Raw genomic sequence first — 19,974 nt, forward strand, 5'->3', positions numbered from 1 at the left:
TTTAAGATGCGGTTTCACCATGTTGGTCAGGCTGGTCTTGAACTCCTGACCTCAGGTGATCCGCCCTCCTTGGCCTCCAAAGTGCTTGGATTACAGGCATGAGCCACCACGCCTGGCCCAGATAACTAATTTTTAAGAACTTTTTCCTATTCAGGAGATTGTCTCTGGCCAGGCATGGTGACTCACGCTCAGCCAGCACTTTGGGAGGCAAAGGCGGGTGGATCACTAGAGGTCAGGAGTTCAAGACCAGCCTGGCCAATATGGTGAAACTCTATCTCTACTAAAAATACAAAAATTAGATGGGTATGGTGGCACACGGCTGTAGTCCCAACTACTCAGGAGGCTGAGGCAGGAGAATCGCTTGGACCTGGGAGGTGGCAGTTGCAGTGAGCTGAGAAAAGACACAGCATGATGGCTCACGTCTGTAATGCCAGCACTTTGGGAGGACAAGGCGGGTGGATCACAAGGTCAGGAGTTCAAGACCAGCCAGGCCAACATGGTGAAACCCTGTCTCTACTAAAAATACAAAAAACTCGGCTGGGCGTGGTGGCTTACGCCTGTAGTACCAGATACCTGGGAGGCTGAGGTGGGAGAATTGCTTGAACCTGGGAGGCACAGGTTGCGGTGAGCTGAGATCATGCCATTGCACTCCAGCCTGGGTGACACAGTGAAATTCTGTCTTAAAAATTGCCAGGCACGGTGGTGCGTGCCTATAGTCCCAGCTACTCAGGAGGCTGAAGTGGGAGGATCACCTGAGCCCAGGAGTTCTGGGCTGTAGTGCACTGTGCTGATCGGGTGCCGCACTAAGTTAGGCATCAACATGGTGACCTCCTGGGAGCGGGGGACCACCAGGTTGCCTAAGGAGGGGTGAACCGGCCCTGGTTGGAAATAGAGCAAGTCAAAATTCCAGTGCTGATCAGTAGTGGGATGGCACCTATGAATAGCCACTGCACTCCAGCCTGGGCAACGTAGCCAGACCCCCTCTCTTTTCTTTTCTTTTTTTTTTTTTTTGTTGAGGCAGAGTTTTGCTCTTGTTGCCCAGGCAGGAGTGCAATGATGCGATCTTGGCTCACTGCAATCTCTGCCTCCCAGATTCAAGCAATTCTCCTGCCTCAGCCTCCTGAGTAGCTGAGATTACAGGCATGTGCCACCACGCCCTGGCTAATTTTGTATTTTTAGTAGAGACAGGGTTTCTCCATCTTGGTCAGGCTGGTCTCAAACTCCCGACCTCAGGTGATCCGCCCACCTCAGTCTCCCAAAGTGCTGGGATTACAGGCGTGAGGCACCGTGCCCAGCTGACCCCCTCTCTCTCTCTCTTTTTTTTTTTTGGGACAGCGTTTCACTCTTGTTACTCAGGCTGGAGTGCAATGGCGCGATCTCGGCTCACCGCAACCTCAGCCTCCTGGGTTCAGGCAATTCTCCTGCCTCAGCCTCCTGAGTAGCTGGGATTACAGGCACTCACCACCATGCCCAGCTAATTTTTTGTATTTTTAGTAGAGACGGGGTTTCACCATGTTGACCAGGATTGTCTTCATCTCTTGACCTCGTGATCCACCCACCTCGGCCTCCCAAAGTGCTGGGATTACAGGCTTGAGCCACCGCGCCCAGCTTAAATCTAGTTTTTCACTCACCCACTCCCCTTTGCAGTCCCGTGGAGTCTCCATCGGAGCCGTTTCCTCGCCCAGGCATCCCGATGTTAGTGAATGGACCATCTAGGCTGTCAGCCCTGGGCTTCTTGCTGTTGGCTGTGGCAATGTCTTTCTTTGGCTCAGCTCTATCCATGGATGAAACACGGGAGCATCTGTTGACAAAAGAAAAGATGATGCAGCTGGGGGGGCAGCTGGTGCTGAACATCAAGGAGGAGCGGGCCAATGAGAAGCTCATGACCCTCAAAATCACTGAGATGAAGGAGGCCATGAAGACCCTGATATTCCCACCCAGCATGCACTTTTTCCAGGCCAAGCATCTCATTGACAGAAGTCAGGTGTTTAATATCCTAAGGATGATGCCAAAAGGTAAGGTTTGGAAAGGCGTGGTTTTGGGTGCTGGGAAGGCAGAGGGACTCATCTCGGAGCTGCTACTGTGCTTGTAGCTGTTTCTATTTTAGATGGAGCAGAGAGACCTCACTCAGCCGCTCTGCTCCACTGTCCTTATGGGTAGACTAGGAAAAGGGTGTTGCAAACCAAGACCTAGGGGACTTGCGACAATCAGGATGGGCCTGAATATTCCTGGTCTTCCTTGGAAAAGTTGGAAAAGCATCCAGCCCTGAGACTGTGCTATTCCCTTCATAGCTTTCCTTACAACCCTTTCTTCCATGCCTTTCCCAGGGGCTAAGCTACCATAATATGATACAGCATCCTGGAGTGGTGTAAACACACCTCCACGAATGATGAAATAATTAGCATCCATGCCTGGCTAATTTTTTTTTTTTTTTTTTTTTTTTGAGATGGAGTCTTGCTTTGTCACCAGGCTGGAGTGCAGTGGCACAGTCTTGGCTCACTGCAACCTCCACCTCCTGGGTTCAAGCGATTCTTCCACCTCAGCCTCCCGAGTAGCTGGGACCACAGGAGTTTGCCACCACGCCTGGCTAATTTTTTTTTTTTTTTGTATTTTTAGTAGAGATGGGGTTTCTCCATGTTGACCAGGATGGTCTTAATCTCTTGACCTCGTGATCCACCCACCTCGGCCTCCCAAAGCGCTGGGATTACAGGCATGAGCCACCACGCCCAGCCAATTTTGTATTTTGTATTTTTTTTTTTTTTGAGACAGAGTCTTGCTCTGTCGTCAGGCTGGAGTGCAGTGGCATGATCTCAGTTCACTGCAACCTCTGCCTCCCAAGATCAAGCAATTCCCCTGCCTCAGCCTCCCCTGCCTCAGGCCTGCCTCAGGACTACAGGCGTGTGCCACCACATCTGGCTAGTTTTTTTTTTTTTTTTTTTGCATTTTAGTAGAGATGGGGTTTCACCACAGTGGCCAGAATGGTCTCGATCTCCTGACCTTGTGATTCACCCCCCTTGGCCTTCCAAAGTGCTGGGATTACAGGCGTGAGCCACCACGCCCGGCCCATTGTAATATTTTTGGTAGAGACAGGGTTTCACCATGTCCGCCAGGCTGGAATGCAGTAGTACTATCATAGCTCACTGCAACCTCCACCTCCCAGGCTCAAGCAATGCTCTCCACTCAGCATCCAGAGTAGCTCAGGTTACAGGTGCACCACCACCCTGGCTATTCATACGTGCAGGATGCTAATTATTTCATCATCTCCTGACCTGGGCAGTTCAGCCTCCCAAAGTGCTGGGATTGCAGGTATGAGCCACCGCACCCAGCCAAAAATGTCAATTTAAAATTTAAAAATAATAGCAATTTGCAGTTTACAAAGACTTTCCAAGCCTGTGTTTATTTTCTTTTAATGTTATAAACATAGATTTTTTTTTTTCTTGAGACAGAGTCTCACTCTGTCGCCAGGCGCCAGGCTGGAGTGCAGTGGCACGATCTTGGCTCACTGCAACCTCCGCCTCCCGGGTTCAAGCAATTCTCCTGCCTCAGCCTCCCGAGTAGCTGGGACTACAGGCACGCACCACCATGCCCAGCTAATTTTTGTATTTTTAGTAGAGACGGGGTTTCACCATGTTGACCAGGATGGTCTCCATCTCTTGACCTTATGATCCACCTGCCTCGGCCTCCCAAAGTGCTGGGATTACAGGTGTGAGCCACCACGCCTGGCCGATTTTAAAAAAATAAACCGTGAGGTCGGTAAATTTTCATCCCCGGTTGCTGGGGAGCATAGGAGGGTGACACACCAAAGCTCACGCAGCCGAGACAGATGTCTAGGGACTCGTGTCAGGGCCAGGTGCTGGGCTGGTGCAAGAAGGGCAGAGGGATGGCACACACTGTGCCTGGGGGAGCAACAGACACAGATGGTGTCTGGCCGAGAAGACAAGCATGGGGACTCAACTGGCAAAGCCCGCAGGCCAGAAGCTGTACAGATGTGGGCCCCGTGCAGGGGACTAGAAGCCAGTGGGAGACGAGCTGGGGGGCAGGATAAGAGGATGGAGGACATGTGTGTGAATAGGACCACAGCCCTGAGGCTCACCCCGGTGCATCCCATCATGCAGTACTGGGTGGCAAGGCCTCACTGAAAGGCTTGGGCTCCCAGTGGAGATATAGAAGCCAATGGAGTCCCAACTTGAACCTCCATTCTCGGGTTCCAAGACTGAGGCTCTCTCACTCTCCCATGCTGCCCCTCTTGGACAAGATCTCCCCCGGCTCCTGACTAGTGAGACAGGAAGCCATGGAAGCTCCACTTTTTTTTTTTTTTTTTTTTTTTTTGAGACAGAGTTTCGCTCTTGTTACCCAGGCTGGATTGCAATTACGTGATCTTGGCTCACCGCAAACTCCGCCTCCTGGGTTCAGACAATTCTCCTGCCTCAGCCTCCTAAGTAGCTGGGATTACAGGCACGCACCACCATGCCCAGCTAATTTTTGTATTTTTAGTAGAGACGGGTTTTCACCATGTTGACCAGGATGGTCTCGATCTCTTGACCTCGTGATCCACCCGCCTCGGCCTCCCAAAGTGCTGGGATTACAGGTGTGAGGCATTGCGCCCGGCCCGTTTTTTTTTTTTTTTTTTTTTTTTTAATAAAGATGGGGTTTCACCATGTTGGTCAGGCTGGTCTTAAACTCCCCACCTTAGCTGATCTGCCCGCCTTGGCCTCCAAAGTACATGGATTACAGACGTGAGCCACCACGCCTGGCCGGAAGCTCCACTCTTAAACTAAAGGCTTAAACAAGTTCTGAGGAACATGTCTGGACAGAGATCCTCTGCTCCCACATCTTCTCGTGATCACACTGTCCCCACGGGCTTGGAGTCGTGGGAGGGGACTGCACCCCTTTGTCTCCCTCATTCTTCTTTCCTCTCTAGGGGCTGCCTTGCACCTCCATGACACTGGCATTGTGACTATGGACTGGCTAGTGAGGAATGTCACCTACAGACCCCACTGCCACATCTGTTTCACCATGAAGGGGATCGTGCAGTTTAGATTTGCACACCCAACTCCACCTACGTCAGAAGAATGTCCCAAGTGGATTCTGCTGGAGGATTATCGGAGGCAGGTGCAAAACATCACTGAGTTTGATGACAGGTGAGTAGTAGTTCAGAAAGCACATGTTGCCGGGCACGGTGGCTCACGCCTGTAATCCCAGCACTTTGGGAGGCCAAGGTGGGTGGATCACGAGGTCAAGAGATTGAGACCATCCTGGTCAACAAGGTGAAACCCCGTCTGTACTAAAAAATACAAAAATTAGCTGGGCATGGTGGTGCAGCCTGTGGTCCCAGCTACTCGGGAGGCTGAGGCAGGAGAATTGCCTGAACCCAGGAGGCGGAGGTTGCGGTGAGCCGAGATCATGCCATTGCACTCCAGCCTGAGTAACAAGAGCAAAACTCTGTCTCAAAAAAAAAAAAAAAAGCATGAGGCAAGGCTGAGCACGGTGCCTCATGCCTGTAATTCCAGCACTTTGGGAAGCTGAGGCGAGTGGATTAACTTGAGCCCAGGAGTTGCCAGTCTGGGCAACATGGTGAAACCCTGTCTCTACCAAAAATACAGAAAATTAGCCAGGTGTGCCGCTGCCCGCCAGTAGTCTCAGTTACTCGGGAGGCTGAGGAAGGAGGATCACTTGAACCCAGGAGGTTGAGACTGCAGTGAACTGAGATCGAGCCACTGCACTCCAGTGTGAGTGACAAGATAAAACCCTATCTCACCAGGCGCGGTGGCTCATGCCTATAATCCCAGCACTTTGGGAGGCTGAGGTGGGTGGATCATGAGGTCAGGGGTTCAAGACTAGCCTGACCAACATGGTGAAACCCCGTCTCTACTTAAAAATACAAAAATTACCTAGGTGTGGTGGCACGTACCTGTAATCCCAGCTACCTGGGAGGCTGAGGCAGGAGAATTGCTTGAACCCAGGAGGCAGAGGTTGTGGTGAGCAGAGAGTGTGCCATTGCACTCCAGCCTGGGCGACAGAGTGAGACTTTGTCTCAAAAATAAATAAATAGGGCCGGGCGCAGTGGCTCACGCCTGTAATCCCAGCACTTTGGGAGGCCGAGGCGGGTGGATCACGAGGTCAAGAGATCGAGACCATCCTGGTCAACATGGTGAAACCCCGTCTCTACTAAAAATACAAAAAAATTAGCTGGGCACGGTGGCGCGTGCCTGTAATCCCAGCTACTCGGGAGGCTGAGGCAGGAGAATTGTCTGAACCCAGGAGGCGGAGGTTGCGGTGAGCCGAGATCGCGCCATTGCACTCCAGCCTGGGTAACAAGAGCGAAACTCTGTCTCCAAAAAAAAAAAAAAAAAAAGGAAAAAGAAAATAAATAAATAAATAGGCCAGGCACGGTGGCTCACGCCTGTAATCCCAGCACTTTGGGAGGCCGAGACGGGTGGATCACGAGGTCAAGAGATCGAGACCATCCTGGTCAACATGATGAAACCCTGTCTCTACTAAAAATACAAAAAATTAGCTGGGCATGGTGGCGCGCGCCTGTAATCCCAGCTACTCAGGAGGCTGAGGCAGGAGAGTTACCTGAACCCAGGAGGCGGAGGTTGCGGTGAGCCGTGACCGTGCCATTGCACTCCGGCTTGGGTAACAAGAGCGAAACTCCGTCTCAAAAATAAATAAATAAAATAAATAAATAAATAGAAAAATAAAACCCTATATAAAAAAAAAAATCATGAGCAGCTTTTTCTTTTAACTTTACAGGATACTTTGCTCCACAAAAGCATTCGACACCTTTTCTATCAATAGTAATTTTCTGGTGCATTTTAAATCTACAAAAAGCATTATCAACATCACTATTTTTACTTATTATTATTTTTTGAAACAGGGTCTTGCTCTGTTACCCAGGCTGGAGTGCAGTGGCGTGATCTTGGCTCACAGCAACTTCTGCCTCCCAGCTTCTAGCGATTCTCCTGCCTCAGCCATCTGACTAGCTGGGATTACAGGCATGTACCACCACACATAGCTAATTTTTAGTAGAGACAGGGTTTCACTATAATGGTCAGGCTGGTCCTGAACTCCTGACTTCAGTTAATCCACCCGCCTCGGCCCCCCAAAGTGCTCGGATTACAGGCATGAGCCACTATGCCTTGCCAGCAACTCTACTGCTGCAGCAAATGAGATTTGTCTGATGCTCAGTAAGACCAGAGAGAATAAAAGTTCCTAGATCTGAAGTGATGACGATCTCGCTGGAAGATGAATCTTCTTTTTTTTTTTTCAGACAGAGTCTCGCTCTGTCACCAGGCCTCAGGCTGGAGTGCAGTGGCGTGATCTCAGCTCACTGCAACCTCTGCCTCCTGGGTTCAAGCAATTCTCCTGCCTCAGTCTCCCAAGTAGCTGGGACTACAGGTGCGCGCCACCATACCCAGCTAATTTTTGCATTTAAGTAGAGACGGGCTTTCACCATGTTGGCCCAGATGGTCTTGATCTCTTGACCTCGTGATCTGCCTGCCTCGGCCTCCCAAAGTGCTGGGATTACAGGCGTGAGCCACCGTGCCCGGCCAGATGAATCTTCCTGAAAATGTGATGGAGCAATTTCCTAACGGACTTGTATATTATTATTATTATTATTACCACCATTTAAGACAGGGTCTAATTCTGTCATCTAGGCTGGAGTGCAGTGGCACAATCTCGGCTCACTGCAGCCTCAACCTCCCAGGCTGAAGCAATCCTCTTGTGTCAGCCTTCAGAGTAGCTGGGATTAGAGGTGTGCAGCATGACGCCCAGCTAATTTTTGTATTTTTTATAGAGATGGAGTTTTGCCATGTTGCTCAGCCTGGTCTTGAACTCCTGGGCTCAAGCCATCCTCTCACCTTGGCCTCCCTCACCTTTGGGACTACAGAGATGAGCCATCGTACCTGGCCTCCTATAGTAATATTTTATAAGTGACAATTAGTTTGATCACAGAAATGTCTACAGAGTGCTTCCCTTTATGAAATGAGAAATATGAAGCTCAGCAAGGTTAACTAGCTTCTGCAAGGACACTCAGCTGGTAAATGACCAATCAAGGATGCAAACCTGGGTGGTGATTCAAGTCATTTCCATTCTATGCCCTTCATTAACCTGCTTGAGCTGACATAACAGAATACCACAGGCTGGGGGCTTAAACAATAGGAATGGATTTTCTTGGGCTGGGCACACTGGGTCAGGCCTGTAATCCTAATGCTTCGGGAGGCTGACGTGGGAGGATCACTTGCACCCAGGAGTTCAAGACCAGCTTGGTGACCAGGCACAGTGGTTCACGCCTGTAAACCTAGCACTTTGGGAGATCGAGGTGGGCAGATCACCTGAGGTTAGGAGTTTGAAACCAGCCTGGCCAACATGGTGAAACCCTGTCTCTACTAAGAATACAAAAATATTAGCCACACATAGTGGCAGGCACCTGTAATCCCAGCTACTTGGGAGGCCAAGGCAGGAGAATCGCTTGAACCTGGGAGGAGGAGGTTGCAATGAGCCAAGATTGTGCCACTGAACTCCAGCCTCGGTGACAGAGCAAGACTCTGTCTCAAAAAAAAATAATAATAATAATAAAAATAAAGCCTGAGCAACATAGTAAGACCCCCATCTCAACAAAAAATAAAAAAGCTAACCAGATGTGGTGACACACAGCTATAGTCTCAGCTACCCCAGGGGCTGACATGAGAGGATTGCCTGAGTCTGGGAATTTGAGGCTGCAGTGAGCTGTGATTGTGACACTGCACTCCAGCCTGTGTGACGGTGAGACCCTGTTTCAAAAAAAAGGAATTGATTTTCTTGTGGTTCTGGAGGCTGGAAGTCCAAGATCAAGGTGCCAGGGCAGGGTTTGTTTCTCCTGAGCCCTGTCTCTTTGGTGTGCAGAAGGCCACCTCTGGCTGTGTCCTCACATGGCCTTTCCTCTGTGTGTGCACTCCTGCTGTCTCTTTCTCTTCTTCTTTTTTTTTTTTTTTTGAGATGAGTCTCACTATGTCACCCTGCAGTGGTGCTGTCTTGGCTCACTGCAACCTCTACTTCCAGGGTTCAAGCGATTCTCCTGCCTCAGCCTCCCGAGTAACCGGGATTATAGGCATGCACCACCACGGCCGGCTAATTTTTTTTTCTTCTTTTTTTAAATAGAATTCGAGACAGAGTCTTGCTCTGTCGCCAGGCTGGAGTGCAGTGGCGCAATCTCGGCTCACCGCAACCTCTGCCTCCTGGGTTCAAGCGATTCTTCGGCCTCAGCCTCCCAAGTAGCTGGGACCACAGGCACGTGCCACCACGCTCAGCTAATTTTTGTATTTTTAGTAGAGATGGGGTTTCACCATCTTGGCCAGGCTGGTCTCAAACTCCTGACCTCAAATGATCCACCCATCTCGGCCTCTCAAAGTGCTGGGATTACAGGCGTGAGCCACCATGGCCACCCATCCCTATTACAGTAAGGCCCCATGCTTACAATCTCATTTAATCTTTATCATCTCTTTAAAATTCCCTTCTCCAAATGAGGGCTAGGGCTTCAACATTTGAATTTGGGGCTTGGGGACAGAATCTAGTCCATAACTTCTCCCAAAAAGAGCTTGGTCTAGGGCCAGGCGCGGTGGTTCACGCCTGTAATCTCAGCACTTTGGGAGGCCGAGGCGGGTGGATCACGAGGTCAAGAGATGGAGACCATCCTGGTCAACATGGTGAAACCTCGTCTCTACTAAAAATACAAAAAATTAGCTGGGCATGGTGGCGCATGCCTGTAATCCCAGCTACTCAGGAGACTGAGGCAGGAGAATTGCCTGAACCCAGGAGGTGGAGGTTGTGGTGAGCCGAGATCGCGCCATTGCACTCCAGCCTGGGTAACAAGAGCGAAACTCCGTCTCAAAAAAAAAAAAAAAAAAAGAGCTTGGTCTAGTTTGCCGCCATTGGGTATAGGAAGAACAAGAGAGAGAGGGAGAGAGAGAGAGCTTTTAGGTCTAGAATCTAAATACAGTGGGGTCAGATTGGCCAAGCATGCGGAGGGCAGACAGGAGCCAGGAGAGCCTGGCTGGTGAGCTCTCCTCTCAAGCAGTCTCCTGGGGTTGAGGTTAGGGTTTAAGCAAGCACTGGGCTGCCTGGCCAGAGGACCCAGTCGTATATCAGAGAGCCTGGGAATGCTCCCCTTTGCCCTTTCCTTATCTCTGCTCTAGGGTGCATCCTGGTGTGCTGCTAGCTGGGAGATGCAAGGTGGGTAGCAGGCCAATGGGTGCCTGGGGGCAGTGCCCTGGACCAGCCTCCACCGCTCCCCACTTTGTGTCTTGGACAGCTTGCTGAGGAATTTCACTCTGGTGACCCAGCACCCGGAAGTGATTTACACAGACCAAAATGCTGTCTGGTCGAAGTTTAAAACCATCTTCTCCACCATCTCTGGCCTCATCCATTATGCACCAGTGTTCAGAGACTATGTCTTCCAGAGCATGCAAGAGTTCTATGAGGACAACGTGCTCTACATGGAGATCAGAGCCAGGCTGCTGCCGGTGAGCCCAGCTCTGCTCTTCGCTCCTCCCACCTCCTTTGCTCCGCCCACCTCCTTTGCTCCGCCCACCTCCTTTGCTCTGGCCTGACTCAGCTCTTAGCTGGTAGCAGACAGAATGCTCATGAATTGCCTACCCAGGTCTCTGGTGCAGAGGGACATGTGCCTTTCCAGGGGCCACCATGAGCAAGGAAACCTGAAATGGACTGTGCAGGCCCCAGCAAAACTGGGAACAGATCCCTCGCTGACCTTTGCCCATTTCTCATGGTTTTCCCATTCTGGCCTCTGCCATGATACTCACGGCCTGGTGACATGAGCTGAGAAGGAAGAGAACTAGGTTAGCGCCATCTTAGGGGCCAAAAGAAGGGGTTTCAAAAATAAAGGGAGTCACATGGCAGGGTGAGGGCAAGAAGCATGCAGCTGGATAATCACCCATGGGATGTGGAAATTATGATGTCACCTTTGAACAGTTTCAGTGACGTGCTGAGAAGAGAAACCCCATTTCTGGGAGTAGAAAAATGAAATACAGCTGGTGAATTGGAGGCGGATTTGGCTGATTAAAGACTGACTGTGATTTGAGAGAAAGAATGTCGAGGTAGCTGGAGGGAGCCACGGGGGCTACAGGTTTCTTTTTAGGATAGAGAGACTTGTTTTGCATACAGAAGAAAAATGTGTGGAGAGGTTAAAAGAGAGGGGAGGTTGGGTGCATTGGCTCATGCCTGTAATCCCAGCATTTTGGGAGGCTGGGACTGGTGCATCACTTGAGGCCAGGAGCTCGAGACCAGCCTGGCCAACACAGCCAAATTCCATCTCTACTAAAAATAGAAAAATTAGCTGGAGTGGTGGTGTGCACCTGTAATCCCAGCTACTCGGATGGCTGAGGTGAAAGAATCACTTAAACCTAGGGGGAGGAGGTTGCAGTGATCAGAGATTGTGCCACTGCACTCCAGCCTGAGCAAGACTCAGTCTCAAAAAAATAAATAAAATAAGGCCGGGCACGGTGGCTCACGCTATAATCCCAGCACTTTGGGAGGCCGAGGCAGGTGGATCACAAGGTCAGGAGATCGAGACTATCCTGGTCAACATGGTGAAACCCCGTCTCTACTAAAAATACAAAAATTAGCTGGGCATGGTGGCACATGCCTGTAGTCCCAGCTACTCAGGAGACTGAGGCAGGAGAATTGCCTTGAACTCAGGAGGCAGAGGTTGTGGTGAGCCGAGATCACGCCATTGCACTCCAGCCTGGGTAACAAGAGCGAAACTCCATCTCAAAAAAATAAAATAAAATAAAATAAAAAAGATTTTCATTTTAAAATTTCGAGAGAGTGAAATGGAAAGGAGTAGGAAGAGTTCAAAATAAGGGAGCATCATAAAAAAATAGCAGATTTTAGGGTCTTGTATTTTGCCCAGAAGCAAAGGATAACGTGTCAGGTACTCTGAGATGGACTGACCCCAGACTCCATGTTGGTGGGGGAGGGGTCTTTCACGGAAAGCAGTCCTCGGTGCCAAATACTGCTAGAGAATTATTTCGGTGAGTTTATTGGAGATAACTTTCCTGAGGATGTTTTTGGGAGGGTGAGGGAGTTGGGTATTGCAGGAGTGGGCAGGATCCCTGGGTGTTCCATGTGGTGAGCTCATAAAGGTTTGAGCTGATTAAAGGTTTTCAGTGGCCTGGGGAAAGTGACCTTGGGTAGAGTCTTCTCCACCAGAGAAGACTATGACTGAATCAGTCATAGTCTGCTGGTTCATTTACATGTTGATTGGGTCTTGGGGACTGACTGCTAAGCTTGCGGAAAGGCCCACACGGTGGCAGTATTTTGTTTTTGTTAGCATATTCTGTAGTCTTATTTTATAGGCTCCGAAGTTTGTTGTTTGTAGACCCAGAAGTAATAGGGCTCCACAGGATCAATACACATTGAACAAATTCATAAGGGACAGATGTATAAACAAGAAAGGGCTGAGTGCGGTGGCTCACGCCTGTAATTCCAGCACTTTGGGAGGCCGAAGTGGGCAGATCACATAGATTGGGGGTTTGAGACCAGCCTGACCAACATAGAGAAACCCCGTCTCTACTAAAAATACAAAATTAGCTGGATGAGGAGGCATATGCCTGTAATCCCAGCTACTTGGGAGGCTGAGACAGAATTGCTTGAACCTGGGAGGTGGAGGTTGCGGTGGGCCGAGATTGCGCCATTGCACTCCAGCCTGGGCAACAAGAGCAGGATACTGTATCAGAAAAAAGAAAGTCAGAATGCTGTTTTCAGAGAAAACTATCATTCAGACCAGACACTTATACTTCATCAGGAAATTATCTTTTTTCCTTTTGAGACAGAGTTTCTCTCTGTCACCCAGGCTGGAGTGCAGTGGTGTGATCTTGGCTCACTGCAATCTCCACCTCCCAGTTTCAAGCGATTCTTGTGCCTCAGCCTCCGTGTAGCTGGCATTACAGGCACGCACCATCATGCCTGGCTAGTTTTTTTGTATTTTTAGTAGAGACGGGTTTCACCATGTCAGCCAGGTTGATCTTGAACTCCTGATCTCAGGTGATCCACTTGTTATTTCAGTTATTCCAGTTTGTGGGTCTCAACTCTCCCTTTGTTTGGCATCCTGGACTGACCCACCTTTTTTCTTTGATACATTTTTTTTTTTTTTTTTTTTGAGACCAAGTCTTGCTCTGCCACCCAGGCTGGGATTATAGGTGCTCACCACGGGACCCAGCTAATTTTTTGTGTTTTCAGTAGAGACGGAGTTTCACCATGTTGGCCGGGCTGGTCTTGAACTTGTGACCTCAGGTAATTCGCCTGCCTCGGCCTTCCAAAGTGCTAGGATTACAGGCGTGAGCCACCGCACCCAGCAAGATATGTTATTTATTTATTTATTTATTTTTGAGAAGGAGTTTCACTCTTGCTGCCCAGGCTAGAGTGTGATGCCATGATCTAGGCTCACTGCAACCACCGCCTCCCAGGTTGAAGTGATTCTCTTGCCTCAGCCTCCAAAGTAGCTGGGATTACAGGCATGCACTACCGAGCCCAGCTAATTTTTGTATTATTAGTAGAAATGGGGTTTCACTATGTTGGCCAGGCTGCTCTTGAACTCCTGACCTCAGGTGATTCACCCACCCCAGCCCCGCCAAAGTGCTGGGATTACAGGCATGATACAATTCCAAACAATTTCTGTGTTTGGAAGCCTCTCTCCAGGGTTGGACTCCAGTCCATCAAGGCTCACCCTTCTCTCCTGAGCAATTTCAGCTCCACCCAGTTGGCAGGTCAGCAGCCCCTCCTTCATTCTTTCTGGGACCATGGCTTTCCACTTCCCTTGTTCCTTTGTTCCCTGTAACGTTTCTTTTCAGTAGCCTGAATGCATTGCTTTGTGTTATTTATGCCAGAATATGTAAGCCCTGATTTCTCAACTAAATTGTGACTTATTTCAGACCAGCCCACATCTTATGAGGAGTAGGCCCCAGTAGTGGTCATCATGTGTGTGGATGGGGGTTCTCAAACATTGGGGTGCATATGAAGAATTTGGAGATGCTGTTTAAAATCAGGTATTGGGGGCCGGGCCCGGTGGCTCATGCCTATAATCCCAGCACTTTGGAAGGCCGAGGCAGGCGGATCACGAGGTCAAGAGATCGAGACCATCCTGGTCAACAAGGTGAAACCCCGTCTCTACTAAAAAATACCAAAATTAGCTGGGCATGGTGGCGCACGCCTGTAGTCCCAGCTACTTGAGAGGCTGAGGCAGGAGAATTGCTTGAACTCAGGAGGCGGAGGTTGCGGTGAGCCAAGATCGCGCCATTGCACTCCAGCCTGGGTAACAAGAGCGAAACTCCGTCTCAAAAAAAAAAATCAGGTATTGGGCCAAGCAGGGTGCCTCACACCTGTAATCCCAGCACTTTGGGAGGCCAAGGCAGGCAGATCACGAGGTTAGGAGTTCAAGATCAGCCTGGCCAACACAGTGAAACCCCATCTCTATTAAAAATACAAACAAGGGGCCGGGCACGGTGGCTCACACCTGTAATCCTATCACTTTGGGAGGCCAAGGCAGGTGGATCACGGGGTCAAGAGATTGAGACCATCCTGGTCAACATGGTGAAACCCCATCTCTACTAAAAATACAAAAAATTAGCGGGGCATGGTGGTGCGTGCCTGTAATCCCAGCTACTCAGGAGGCTGAGGCAGGAGAATTGCCTGAACCCAGGAGGTGGAGGCTGCGGTGAGCCAGATCGTGCCATTGCACTCCAGCCTGGGTAACAAGAGTGAAACTCCGTCTCAATAAATAAATAAATAAATAAATAAATAAAAATACAAACAAAATTAGCCAGGTGTGGTGGCAGGTGCCGTAGTCCCAGCTACTCCAGAGGCTGAGGCAGGGCGCTTGAACCCGGGAGACTGAGGTTGTGGTGAGCCAAGATCCAGCGATTGCACTCCAGTCTGGGCAACAAGAGCGAAACTCTGTCTCAAAAAAAAAAAATCAGGTATTGAATCCTGACCTCCCAGTTTCTAATTCTGTGTTGTTTGGTAGGGTCAGGAAGCTGTAAAAATAACTAGTCCCCCTCTCCCAGCCCCCTTCTTGTGGATTCTAATGCAGGTGGCCTGACCCAGACCACACTTTGAGGAAGGACCTGCTTCACCTTGACCTTTACAAAATACTTTACCTACATTGTCACATTTGAAGCTCGTGTTGTGAGGCTAGTTTAAGGAAGATATTAATTCTTTTTTTTTTTTTTGAGATAGAGTCTTGCTCTGTTGCTCAGGCTGGAGTACAATGGTACGATCTCGGCTCACTGCAACCTCTGCTTCCCGGGTTCAAGTGATTCTCCTGTCTCAGCCTCTTAAGTAGCTGGAATTACAGGCACCTGCCACCATGCCTGACTAATTTTTTTAGTTTTAGTGGAGATGGGGTTTCACCGTGTTTGTCAGGCTGGTCTTGAATTCCTGACCTCGTGATCTGCCCGCCTCAGCCTCCCAAAGTGCTGGGATTACAGGCATGAGCCATTTTGCTGGGCACCCACCCACCCCCGCCCGCACTGCCTTTTTTTTTTTTTTTTTTTTTTTGAGGCAGAGTCTGGCTCTGTCACCAGGCTGGAGTGTAATGGCAGGATCTCGGCTCACTGCAACCTCCGCTTCCCGAGTTCAAGCCATTCTCCCGCCTTACCCTCCTGAGTAGCTGGGACTACAGGTGCAGGCCACCACTCCCAGCTAATTTTTGTATTTTAGTGGAGATGGGGGTTTTACCATATTGCCCAAGCTGGTCTCGAACTCCTCAGCTCAGGCAACACAACTATCTGAGCCTCCCAAAGTGCTGGGATTACAGGTGTGAGCCACCATGCCCAGGTATTAATTCATCTTATCAATGTCGAAACTAAAGCTTGGAAAGGTCAAAGAGCTCGATAAAGGTCACGTAGGTAGTAAGGGGTGATTGGACCAGATCAGGGCTCCTAAGTTCCTTGCTTTTCTCACGGTGCGTGGCTCTCCGAGCACCTTTACAGCCACGCCCACCTCAAATGGAGATCCCAGAGGGCGTCTGGCTTCAATTTTCCTTTTTCCGGAGGGGCGATGGATTGCCTGGAATGGACCTTGTCCCTGGCAGGGGAGAAGCTTCCTGTTGGGCAGATCCTGGCAGCTGTCTTGGTGTGGGCGTGCATAGGGAACCCCGACCCTTGCAGAACCTTGCGATCTTCCGTGGGTGGAGGGGAGGAGGAAAGGGGAGGGAGGAGACGCTGAGACGGGGACCTTCATCTTGGCACGTGGGAGAAGCTGCTGAGGATGGGAGGGAGGGAGAGGGGCCCGAGCACCGGCTTCCTGTTCCATCTTGCCCTCCTTGTTCTGTAGGTGCCATTTTCTCCTTCCAGAGCCAGGGTGGAGAGACCTCGGGGCCGGTCCTCACGCCGCCCGCCCCTGCCCGTCCCCCAGCCGGCCTTTGGAGAAGGTGCGAGAAGGCTGCTAGGATCTGGGATTCTTGTGGAGGCTGAGGGGGATGGGGTGTGACCATTTGTTCGGGTCTGACCCTGGAACAAAGGCTTTTGCCACGGAGAGTCGGGGTCTTAATGCCCCCCATTAGCCGGAGTGGCGGGGCCATCAACACGTGAACAGCTGAAAACGGCCTTCTCGGGAATCGTTTTGCGGAGCCGCTCCGGGGCTGCAGTGGACCGACCGTCCCGGCCGCAGAGCTCCCATTGTGTCCCTAACGCTCAGTGACAAAGGCCGCTCGCAGGTGGCAACAGTCGCTAGGCGGGTCTTATCTCCACGGCCCGGTCCCGTCCCCCACGGCAGAGACGGAGGCCCCGACTGGGTCCCCTGAGTCTTCAGGGGGCTCTTCCAAGACCCCAGAGTTCTCCACAGGAGATAGCGCTGCTGGCACTGAGGAGGGAGAGGCTATGGGAGACAGGCCTGGGCACAGAACCTGTGACAGCCGTTTTGAGACGTTTGCTTAGAAGTTGTCATTCATATCATAAGCATTTCTAGTGCTCCCTCCACCCGCCCCCAGCCCCCAGGCTTTTGCCTGGATTCTTACCATTCAGAATTCCATTTGGCTCCTTGCTGAATGAAGTGACCCCTGTGTCATGTTGCTGGTGTCACTTTAGGAGAACACACACGATCTTAACTGCTCCCGTTTTGATAGGACTCGTCTGACGACGCTGTCATTGTGCTGTTTACTTGTCTGTCCAGTTGGAACAGGGCGGATCTTCACCCCAGCTGTATATCGCACCCTAGAACCACCTGGGGGGGGGTCACAAACACCAAGCTTCTACCGCCCAGATTCTGATTTGGTTGCTCTGGGGTGGGACACAGGCATTTTTCCTCTCCTTGAGTGATACCAATGTGCAGCTGGGGCTGAGATGTCACTCTAGTGACAGTCACCTAGCTTCCTTTCTTTCCTTCCTTTCCTTTCTTCTTCCTTCTTTCCTTCCTTTCTCCCTCCCTCCCTCCCTTCCTTCCTTTCTTCCTTTCTTCCTTCCTGTCTCTCTCTCTCTCCTTCTTTCTTTCATGAGGCCTTGCTCTATAGCCCAGGCTAGAGTGCAATGGCACAATATTGGCTTACTGCCGGCTCCACCTCTCAGGTTCAAACAGTTATCCTGCCTCAGCCTCCCAAGTAGCTGGGATTACAGGCATCTGCCACCACACCCAGCCAGTTTTTTTTTTTTTTTTTTTTTTTTGAGACGGAGTTTCGCTCTTGATACCCAGGCTGGAGTGCAATGGCGCGATCTCGGCTCACTGCAACCTCCGCCTCCTGGGTTCAGGCAATTCTCCTGCCTCAGCCTCCTGAGTAGCTGGGATTACAGGCACTCGCCACCATGCCCAGCTAATTTTTTGTATTAGTAGAGACGGGGTTTCACCATGTTGACCAGGATGGTCTCGATCTCTTGACCTCATGATCCACCCGCCTTGGCCTCCCAAAGTGCTGGGATTACAGGCTTGAGCCACCGCGCCCGGCCTAGTTTTTGTATTTTTAGTAGAGACCGGGTTTCACTCTGTTGGTCAGGTTGGTCTTGATTTCCTGACCTCAGGTGATCCACCTGCCTCCGCCTCCCAAAGTGCTGGGATTACAGGTGTGAACTACTGCACCCGGAGGTGACTGTTAACTTTCTATAGGCGGGGGCAAGAGACACCTCAGGGCAAGCAAAATTCTGAAATGTGGTCAGCTTCCAGCCCCACTAATTATGCAGGGGGCCTGAATTTCTCAACCTCAAAATCCTTATCTGTAAAATGAAACCTAACTCATAGTGTAGTTTCAAGGATTAAATGAGATTATGGTATTAACCCTGTGCGTATGCCTGGTACATGGTGGAAGCTCAACACTTGTGAAGTGAATGATGCTCTGGTAAGGAAAGCTGAGTGAAACTCCCAGTCCTGATTGGATGCATTGGTTACATAGTCCCAACACTTTGGGAGACCGTGGCAGGTAAATCCCCTGAGCTCAGGAGTTCGAGACCAGCCTAGGCAACATAGCAAAACCCCGATCTCTACAAAACAAAGTAATTAGCCAGGTATGGTGGTATACACCTGTGGTCCCAGCTACTCTGGAGGCTGAGGTGGGAGGATCACCTGACCCTGGGAGTTCAAGGCTGTTCAAGATGGTGCCACTGCGTTGCAGCTTGGGCAGCAGAGTGAGACCCTGTCTCTCTTTTTTTTTTTTTAGACGGGGTTTCACCACATTGGTCAGGGTGGTCTTGAACTCCCAGCCTCAGGTGATCCGCCCACCTTGGCCTCCAAAGTGCTTGGATTACAGGTGTGAGCCACTACTCCCGGCTGAGACCCTGTCTCAAAACAAAAATAAAAGAAACTCTGAGTCCTAGTTTCTGTTCTGATACAAACCAGTTGTAGTATGACCTTAACAGCTCTCTGCTCCCAAGTTTCCCTGTGGTTCCTTCCAGCTTCAAAATTTTGTATTTCCTGGGCTGGGCACAGTAGCTCATGCTTGTAATCTCAGCACTTTGGGAGGCCGAGGCGGGTGGATCACCTGAGATTGGGAGTCCGAGACCAGCCTGATCAACATGGAGAAAACCTATCTCTACTAAAAATACAAAATTAGCAGGGTGTGGTGGTTCATGCCTGTAATCCCAGCTACTCAGGAGGCTGACGAAGGCTGAGGCAGGACAATCGCTTGAACATGGGAGGCAGAGGTTGCAGTGAGCCAGGATTGTGCCTTGTACTCCAGCCTGGGCAACAAGAGCAAAACTCTGTCTGAAAAAAAAAAAAAAATTTGTTATACTTCCATGATATCATAGACAGTAAAATTTTATATTATATTGCTTCATGTAAGTCACATGTATTTTAAATAACTTTCCTAAGAATTTATAGTTCTCTATTAAACTATAGTTAGTAATTGAGATAATTTAAAGTGAGTTCAGGGCAACTTCTTATATCACTTAGTCTTAGATGAATGGCTAACACTAGTTTCTTGTACTTACAGATTGTTAAATCCTTTTTTTTTTTTTTTTGAGATGGAATCTTGCTCTGTCACCAGATGCCAGGCTGGAGCGCAGTGGTGCAATCTCGGTTCACCGCAACCTCCGCCTCCCGGGTTCAAGCAATTCTCCTGCCTCAGCCTCCCAAGTAGCTGGGACTACAGGCGCACACCACCACGCCCAGCTAATTTTTTTGTATTTTTTAGTAGAGACGGGGTTTCACCATGTTGGCCAGGATGGTCTCGATCTCTTGACCTCATGATCCGCCCACCTTGGCCTCCCAAAGTGCTGGGATTATAGGCGTGAGCCACCACGCCTGGCCAGATTGTTAAATTCTTAGACATCAACTCAGTGTTCCTGAGGCAACTGCGGGTTTTGAGTTGTTTTTCTAGATCTGGTGATAGATTTGTAATAATAACATTATTAGTAGTAGTTATCATTTCTGAAAGCATTAAAACTATTAATTTGTTTGATCCTTGCAATAATCCTCTGGGATTCGGATTAGCACTGAGACAAAGGATCTCTTAGCAAGGCAATTTTACTTTCTGCAGAGAGGGTGCTTCCG

At 50.0% G+C, this 19,974-nt stretch overlaps 1 protein-coding gene across 4 annotated transcripts in view; it reads left to right on the plus strand.

The window, feature by feature from the left end:
* The window catches only part of ADA2 (adenosine deaminase 2), a 45,438-nt gene that overhangs the window by 5,252 nt on the left and 20,212 nt on the right, over window positions 1-19,974 (plus strand). For 2 of the 4 annotated variants that reach the window (XM_064362807.1, XM_064362808.1), the window contains exons 2-4: window positions 1,773-2,015; window positions 4,922-5,141; window positions 10,295-10,505. In XM_064362807.1, coding sequence (XP_064218877.1) covers window positions 1,781-2,015; window positions 4,922-5,141; window positions 10,295-10,505 — 666 coding nt within the window. In that variant the 5' untranslated portion in view covers window positions 1,773-1,780. Of the gene's footprint in view, window positions 1-1,647; window positions 2,016-4,921; window positions 5,142-10,294; window positions 10,506-16,332; window positions 16,430-19,974 lie in introns of those variants that run through there. The other 2 variants (XM_064362806.1, XM_064362809.1) reach the window with 2 other exon arrangements.

This window comes from Aotus nancymaae, unplaced genomic scaffold, assembly GCF_030222135.1.
Source record: "Aotus nancymaae isolate 86718 unplaced genomic scaffold, 86718_ANA_hifiasm-v0.15.2.pri h1tg000049l, whole genome shotgun sequence".
NCBI classification, from domain to species: Eukaryota; Metazoa; Chordata; class Mammalia; order Primates; family Aotidae; genus Aotus; species Aotus nancymaae.